The sequence below is a fragment of the Simochromis diagramma genome, unplaced genomic scaffold (genome assembly GCF_900408965.1).
Source record: "Simochromis diagramma unplaced genomic scaffold, fSimDia1.1 OVJJ01000248.1, whole genome shotgun sequence".
Taxonomy (NCBI): Eukaryota; Metazoa; Chordata; class Actinopteri; order Cichliformes; family Cichlidae; genus Simochromis; species Simochromis diagramma.
In genome coordinates, this window is record NW_024386847.1 from 57,513 (window position 1) to 66,765 (window position 9,253).

At 39.7% G+C, this 9,253-nt stretch overlaps 1 protein-coding gene across 1 annotated transcript; it reads right to left on the minus strand.

The window, feature by feature from the left end:
• Nucleotides 1-6,343: 6,343 nt before the first annotated feature.
• LOC120732037 (neoverrucotoxin subunit beta-like) lies at nt 6,344-7,423 on the minus strand (the record flags this gene model as incomplete). The annotated part of the gene is made up of 1 exon (XM_040029410.1): nt 6,344-7,423. A coding segment is annotated over one exon (537 nt), but the record flags the coding sequence as incomplete, so codon positions are not given.
• Nucleotides 7,424-9,253: the final 1,830 nt, after the last annotated feature.

Below are 9,253 nucleotides of genomic sequence, written 5' to 3' on the forward strand. Positions count from 1 at the left end.
TACAGGGCTTGCAATATCGCTAGCCCGACGTCCCGGAGCTAGCGATTTTTTCAGTCGGGCTACCAAAATCTATCTCTTCCCTGCCCGTCGGGCTATTGTAGGAAAAATATATGTCAATGCTTTTGCATTCTTTCAGAAATGTAGCTGGGTAATTATGTCATTGGCATCGGTGAGCCACTGTCAATATGTGACACATTGAAGTCGCGTTTGAATTTGCGCTTGTTTTTTGCTTTCACTTTGCAATCGTGCAAACTGTGTATAGAGAGCAACAGCACTGATCTGTGAATGATGATAATTTGTGCACCAATTCCTCTGACATCGTCTTATTAATCGTTAGCTTACTATGCAAACATGACAAGTGAAATCTCCCGCAGCAAGCTTAAACATGTGAGAGGTTGATCGCGCAGAGAATCGCTGAGCTTATGTGAGTGAGCGTGTAAAAGCATTTCAGTTCTGCTGAGCCAAATAAGACAGGTCAGGGTGAAGAAGTGACAGCCAAAGAAAAGCTTACCACAAAACGGAGAAGTTATGACAAATCAGACTATAAGGCAAAAAGAAAGTGCAGCTTTATGGTTTCATGGACAAAAGAATTTCTGTGGCTGCAATATGATGAGCTAAATAACCAGGGCTGCACATAAGTGGTCCGCCGGTGCGCATTCGCTGTCAAAATAAAAAACACGCACAAGGGTTAGGGTTAAATTTAAAAACTGTACTTTTGAGTTAAAATATATATTTATAATTTTAATAAATGACAAATTAAAAATGCATGAACATTTTTTTGTATCGAAAAAATATCGAACCGTGACACCAAAGTATCGAACCGAACCGAACCGTGAATTTTGTGTACCGTTGCACCCCTAATATATATTAGGGGTGCAACGGTACACAAAATTCACGGTTCGGTTCGGTTCGATATTTTTTCGATACAAAAAAATGTTCATGCCTTTTTAATTTGTCATTTATTAAAATTATAAATATATATTTTAACTCAAAAGTACAGTTTTTAAATTTAATGTTGCTGAAACAACAGCTAATGAGGGTGGGGGAGGTTCAATTTGCCATGTTGCAACGAGCTTAGCTTCTGTCTTGCTAGCTTATGCTGTGCTCAGTGGATCTGCGCTCGACAGTCCAGCCTAGGCAGAGTAGTCGAACGCGGATCCACTGAGCTCTCAACACAGACAGCATCGTCAGAAGAAAAGTTGATAAAATAAATTAAAAATTTTGTATTGTTCGATACATATGCGTACCGAACCGAAACCACTGTATCGAACGGTTCAATATCGATACGAGTATCGTTGCACCCCTAATATATATATATATTTTAGTTCACAGAAAGCTCATGAAGGCTGAAACTTCTCATACAGAAGACATACCCATTTGTGCTGCTTTTTAAAATAAAATATTTGAGTCACTGCATGCTGAGACATCAGAACCACAAAATTAGTGTGATTAAAACACAATCAGTGTGAAAGAACGATACTGGCTGCTTCGGGCAAAAGACGAGATCCTGTGCAAAGTGTTTTAGAAGTAGCACAATAGCATTTATTTTCTAAAGGGGCTGAATGTTATTTGCGACCATCTACTGTGTTAAAAACTAGTAGCCTCTGCCTCCTTTTTGGATCAACATTCTGAAATTCTGAATTTTAAATAAAATGATCACATAACCTTGTGAAAGAAATAAAAATAGTTTAATGAAAACCCTGTTAAAAAACGCATGAACTCATATAACCCCGCTGACGTCCTGGGTGTTTCCCCACCTGATCTCACATAACCCCAAGCACACCTGAATGTGCACCCATACACACATGAAACCTGTCAAACAGGTTTGGTTGACCGCCACATTGGACTAGTGCATCTGTATTACTACTCACATTAAAGGAGCTTCTTTGATTAGAACCAAATTCATGTTGATCTTCAGCCTGAAAACTTTAATAATTCTGTTTATAATCATCAATCATCAGACTAATGAAAAGTATAATAGTAATAAAAAGGCTTTATTATTTGAGTAATGCCCAAACCTGCTCAGAGACACAGACAACACAGAAGCTGTATCCCAAAACGTAGGCCGCATCATTAGGAGGATCCGGCCATCGCAGTCTGTGTGGGCCGGCTCCTTCGAAGACCGAGAAGAATTTGTGTGTGCGTAAAAAAGATTTGTGTGTGGACTTAGCCAAAAACAAAACAAAACAAAACGTGTGAATCTCTGCAAGTTACAAGTACGAATTTTGACCCCATTTTTCTTCCTTTTAGCTCAATGTCATGTCAATCACAAATGTAACAATTTAATCAGAGAGCAGATGGGTTTGGCTGTCGGAGGGGCGCTTTTTTGAACTGCAGGTCCTTGAAGGGTAATACAGTTTGAAGCTGGAGGATCTCTATGTAAATATCCGATAGAAGCTAGATCCCCTAACTTTCAGCAGCTGTTGAAAGGATAAAGTTGTGGTGTATCAGTGGTTAGAAGTACCATTATTACTTTAGGATTAGTTTAACACAAAGTCAGGGCTGACCCGGGACCATTGCTGTGAGTCACAGTGCGCAGCATAAAAGTCCTTTCACATCGGACGCAGGATGTGCTGCTAATGCTAACTAAAAGCAAAGGATCCAGAGTTTGTTGCGCTGGCTGCTGGGCTCTGTGGGTTTTTGCAGCAGCTCTACATGTACTAGATGCACCTGCTCCTTGTCGTTTCTATCTCTGACTTCATGCCATTTCTGGTTTTTTTTGCTAATTCTTCAAATGTTCAATAAAAACGTGTGTGCTAATTCGTAATGAAGAGAGCTTTGTAGTGAAAACTGTCATTTCCAAAACACTAACACAAATTCTTTTTACACATGCAAATCCTAATTTACAAGTACAAAACTGATTTACATTAGTTTTGATTTATTTATGACCACATTTTGAGCCCATACAGTGGCTCTGGCAGGAACTTGTTTGTAGAGAAGCAATTCCTCCCTCATCTCATCTCCATCAATAAATCTGACATACATTATCAGTGGCTGTCACGCACCTTATCATTAAGCTGCTCCTCTATGTCCTTTGACATATCATAAATACGCCTGCCAATGGTATTATTGGACAAAGGAATAGCCCGTAGTTTGCTGGCTCTGTCGTCAATCATTGTTGAAGCCATATCCATAGCACAGGGAAGTATTAATTCCTCCGCAATTATCTGCGGCTTTATACACTGAGCCACTTGGTAGGGAACTTTATAGGAGCTGAGGAGAGCATTTGACGAATCAGATGTAGCTATGGTAAAGAAACACTGATGATCACGACAATTTAGAAGTTTTTTTCTGAAAAAGTCCACAGATTTGTCTTTGTGCTCTGGATGTTTTGTCTTTAAGTGGCGTCTTATCTTGGTAGGCTTTAAACTGTCACAAGCTAGCACTTTAAGACAGACAACACATTGCAGCCTCTCCTCATTATCCACGGTTGAGAAGCCAAAGGCAAGATATGCTTCATCATATTCTCTAGTCTTTGGCTTGGAAGTGGGTTTGTAAACATATTTGGTGATGCTTCATCTGTCCATTACGCTAGCAAAAGTCTTTTTTTTTTAAATTCATACCCCCCACCCCCCCTATAGTCCCTCCAAGATAGTCTATACAGAGTTTTGCTAATTGAAGAGAAATAGTCAGTTCACTTTGGGCATGTTATTTTCAAGTAAGAAGCAACCCAGAGCAACCCCTGGGGCTTAAAAGGTCGTCTCCTTGAGGATCTGTGATATTTTTTTTGCCTTTCTTTGACAGCTATTTCCTTTTCCTTTTAAGCTTAGAGGGGGAGGGGCAATAAGGTGTCTTTGCTCATGGCAGTAAAAACATTCTCGTGTTTCCGTAGCAGTGGTGGTACGAAGGGAGATTTTAGTGAAGCAATTTGTTTTTAGCTAATCGAATCTAGTGTGTTACAGGAGCTGAGGGAACACTCTTATGTGTTGGAGCAAACTCATCTGCTTGTATAATAGCAGCACCTAGCACAGTAACATTTTGCCCTTTTAAATATGTTAGTATCCTCTGTGTGAGTTGGTTTTTGAACTCCTTTAATAAAACGAGCTTATCCATTTCTATAATCCTAAAAAAAAGCACAAAGATCTCAAAATCAGATGCTCTTAATGCTACCTAAGTCTAGCCTGAAAACCTAAGGTGGTCGTGCCTTTGTTATTGCAGCACCTAGACTGTGGAACAATCTTCCTATTGCCATTCACTCTTCTGAGTCTATTCAGTCTTTCAAATCTCGCTTAAAGACTCATCTTTTTACCCTGGGTCTGACTTAAGCGCACATAGTAAAATTGGTATGGTCCGGATCTGGTCAGATCTGGTTTGCTGAAGGTGGCCCATACATGGGCCAGCACAAGGCCAGTTGCAGACACACTGGCAGTCCTTTGGTGGCCCATGTGTGGATTACCTCTGGTAAACCTGGTCTGGGCCACCAAAGGGCCCTCATTCTTTGCGGTATGTGGGTGTAAGTTGTGTGCAGCCACGGGCCAGTTGCAGACACACTGCTGGCCCTGTGCTGGGCCAGAACAGTTTCAGCTGTGGCCCCAGGTGTCAGCCTAATGTGTACCTTAATTAAGTCATTTAATAACAACATGTGCATAATAGTGCAAAAGTAACATGACAAAATTCTGTTCAGACAATGAATGGACTGATTGTTATATAGCATTTTTCAGGAGACCTGCTCTACCTCCTGAGCTACAGCCACCCACTTGCAAAGATGAGTAAACTCTCACTAGGTTTTGGATAAAGTGTACACTCACAAACCTGTCAAACCTGCATTTGAAACATTGGCTACCATAGCAGTATAGTATTGCAACATGGCATTTGGGTCTTCTAACTAAAATAGCAAAATAGGAACATAAATAGTGCATCATTGCCAGACCTGGCCCGCATCTGGTTGACATACACTCTGCCATGACACCAGTCAGTCAGAAGTGCCAGCTTGATGTCAGATCCGGGCCAGGCCTGTTTTCTATGAGCCTGGGCCACATAAACCAAACCAAAATCGAGTCAGATATGGCATGCCATGACAGTCTCATCTATGCCAGGCCTGGCCCATATCTGGATGTAATACTTATCATGCCAGAAGTCAGCCAGCAGTGCCGGGTCGATACCAGATCCAGGCCAGACCTGCTTGCTATGTGGGAGTTAGTTTAACTATCATTTGGTTGGCTTCTAATTTTGTCTTGTCTTGTGTTACTGTCTCGTAAATTATTCTTATTTTATTTATTTCCTAATTTGTGAAGCAGTTTGAGTGACACTGTTGTTTTTAAATGTGCTATATAAATAAATTTTGATTTGATTTATTAGCCTGACACGATTTGTCAAAAAAAATTCTTTCCCTCCTCGCAAACTCCACATGAGGCTAGTATGTTTTTTTTCCCAAATTGAAACTTTTGCCTATACGCCTTCACCAATAACTCATATGCACACAGAACAGTGGCTTTCACAATATCATAATTTAAGCTGTCGTCAGTTGACAATGCTGTGCATACTTCCTGAGCTTTTCCCAATAGCCTATATAAGCTTGATCAGGTTACTTTGTACTCTTTCTGAGTCATCCTGCAATAGTCCTATGCTCCCATTGCACTGTTTCTCTAGCCAATTTCATCTCACCATTTTTATAAACAAATATGCATTTAATTAGTATTGTTAATGTTATCATTGTTAATCTCTGATTCTCTTCCACAGCATGTCTTTGTCCAGGCTTTCTCCTACACCCCCGGCTTGTTGTGGAAGATGGCCAATGTCATGGTCCTGGGTCAATTTGACCCAGCGGTTTGAGTTTCCTGTGTGTTTGTCAGTTTTGTATTATGTTAAGTCTATTTGGTTGTGTTAAGAATTATTCTATAATACCCGAGTTATTCTGTTCAATATTGTTTATTAGATTTCCCCTTGTGTCTTTGCCCTCTGTGTCCATCTGTGGGTGTCTGTGTCCTTCTGCCTTGTTTCCCCTCCTTGAGAATTGATGTGTAAACTCAGAGATATATACTCCAAAAGACAGAAGGTTGTTTCAAAAGAATTTTTGTGTAATTTTTTAAAGTTTTATTGACATAAATACATCTGACATCACTTCCTTAATGTTTTTCACACAACATTTTATTAAATGTGAAGTTGAAATTATAACAGTGATTCTAATATTTCTATATTAAAAATAAATTTAATGTCTGTCACCAAATTCCACAAGTTTCTTCACCAGGACCCTTTGTGATAGTTTAATTTTTATAGAAGCTGAAGTGATACACAATATGTATTTAGTTATTTCTAAGAAAATTAGAAACGGTTACCACCATACTACACCATATTCTTATTCAAAATGTCTCTGAAAACACAATGCAAGTTTAAAATGTTTAATGCAGCCTTTGCTATGTATATAGTCACATGCATTATGATATCTCAATACAATCAGATTCTGCTTAGAACTGGATTCAAAACTATTGAGCCAATATTTTCAGCTTATATGGCTGAAACATTTTCAAAGGATGAGCTTCCAACAATGAGTGAAACAGTAAGAGCATGTGCAGAAACATCCCATTGAGAAAGAGAAATCAAACATTTGGATTCATTTTAATGAGCTTAGACTTGTTGAAAATGCAGAGGAGCTGGTTGTGAACTGAGCTTCAGAGAAACACAGCATACTGATATTCACTGTGAAGCTTTGAGTGGAACAAGACAGAAAAACAACATGTGGATCCTGTAATAATGGGAGCTTCCATCTTTAAAGGACTGAAGAGGAAGAGCTTTACAAGGAATAATTTAGAACAGTTTAAAACATCAACTGATTGAATCCATGAATCTGAAAATGTATTTCTGACTGAAAGAGACAGACATGTACAGATTGAACTATCTGTTCAACAGTCAGTGTTTCTCTAACAGGAGGACACTCTTTACACTCAAATCAGCACAGGGACACTGACGAACGAGACCAGATAAAAAACCCAGGATAAAGTTTTAGAGTGAATGTGGTGTTGAAGGTGTGGAGGTGGATCAGAGTGTCAGAGGAGACTCTGTAGAAGGACAGAGTGCCAGCAGGACAGTCCACATACACTGCTACTCTGTTAGAGACAGAGGAGGAGGAGGAGGAGGAGGAGATGAAGGAAATAGGCGTGTTTCTGTTATTGTGCCACACAGAATGAGGACCATTATCAGTGCAGTACAGACTCCAGGACTTCTCATTGTATCCAAACACACAGTCATCACTGTTTCCTTTCCTTCTGATTCTTCTGTAACTCACTGATATTTGGACCTCTCCTCTCCACTCGACCTCCCAGTAACAGCGACCAGTCAGACCATTTCTACACAGTAGTTGAGGTTCATAATCAAATCTGTCTGGATGATAAGGATATGACTGAACCTCGATCACACGTGCCACCTTCCTGTTGTTGTCAGACAGTTCGAGGTTTGTGTGAACTGTGTTTGTGTCGATTGTGAGTTGACAGGAATCTGATGAGAGAACAAACACAATCCAGCTGTAGTTATTGATCCATCATCCGACACTTTGATGATGACTCCTGACATCAGAGATGTGAATGAGTGATGTGACAGTTTGAAGATGGTTGAATGTGTGCTGCTTTGTTTTCATGAATCCCATTAAAAACACACTTACACTTCCTCAGACCTGGTCTCAACCATTGGACTCCAGCAGGCTCCACCCTGAAAGGAGGAGGGGGGTCAGAGCAGCACAGTCTCTTTCAGCATGCACACATGGACATTACATGGCTCTCATACATATAATGTTAGACAATGATAAAGGAACAGTCCAACATTTTCAGAAATACACTTCAATCCATACGTGGATCAAACTGCTGATGATTTGGACTGATCCTGGATCTGTCAGTCCTTTGAAGCAGTTGGTGGAGTGGTTGTTGGAGCAATGAAATCTGAGTTGACATTAGGGCTGCCACGATTAGTCGACTAGTCACGATTACGTCGACTATCAAAATCGTCGACGACTGATTTAATAGTCGACGCGTCGTTTGAAGCTTTGTAAGATCACAAAAGACACAGGAATAAGTAGCAGGATTTAAGAGTGTAATAACGGACTGAAACAGAAGATGGCAGCACTGCATGTACAAGGATGCCAGCTGCCGTTAGACCCCGAAGAAGAAGAAGAAGCTGTGTCCCAGAATTCATAGCGCGGCCCAGCTCAGTTTCCAACAATGGCGGCAGCTAATTAGTTTTAATGTTACTCTTATTATTCTTTCTGGGTCACAAAATAAACGTTTAACATATTTTCAGGCGAGAATGTAGCTGTGTAAACCTCAAATATCTGCTCAGTTTATCAAGACACCACATATTTTCAAAAGCGCTTTTTGGAGATGTCTGTTACCCACTAGCTCGATAGCTAGCCGGGTTCAACGCTCACTAGAGCCGTGAGAACACCGGACTCCCGGCAGATCGTTTTCAAACCCACTGTCGTCTTTCGCTACTCAGGTTAAACGTACACAAGTCACTTAGATAACTTCAAAATGTTACTGTTTGGCTTTTTTTTAAAAAGTATTTTATTTGTTCCTGAGTAAATCGGTTTGGCTGAGATTAAAGTTTCTCAGCCAAAAAGTTTTTACACAGCTGAATAAACATTAAGCAGACAGCTGATTATCAGAAGTGTGAGATGCTCGAGAATATACTGCGGTGTCCTGTTATAGTTTAGATAGCAAGGAGTTTATTAAACTTCACCGAAACAATCTGCAAATTTCATTAAAATTTAATAAACTATCATCTTGTCTTTATTTTTAGTTAGCACACACCTTAAACACTTAAAGCTGTAAGCTAATGATAGTTATATAAGAGCAGATGCTGCTGGTGCAATAAGCTGTACATCCAATGGATGATGATCTGATTAGTCGACTAATCGCAAAAGCAATCTGTGACTAGTCGACTATCAAAATAATCGTTTGTGGCAGCCCTAGTTGACATCCTTTGACTGTTCTCCACTTGAAATGTTCTCCTTACTGTCAATAAAGTGATTATTAATCCACCTCAGAATAACAAAATCCCCCAAGATTGATGTTTTTGAGTGGCTATGTCAAAGTTTAGAATTAATTCTTATTTAGATACTTTGGCATGACCATTATTGTAATAATTTTTATTATTCTTTCTTTCTTTTTGCTTGTCCCATTTGATTCTTTTGCCATCAGAATTATTGTCTAAAGTCAAAGAAAGATGCCCAATGGATTTACTTTAACAAATGGACCATCCCAGCCTTGCCGTACGTAAAATAAAATAAACCTACTACCAACATCAGGTGAATCAAATAGACCCATAT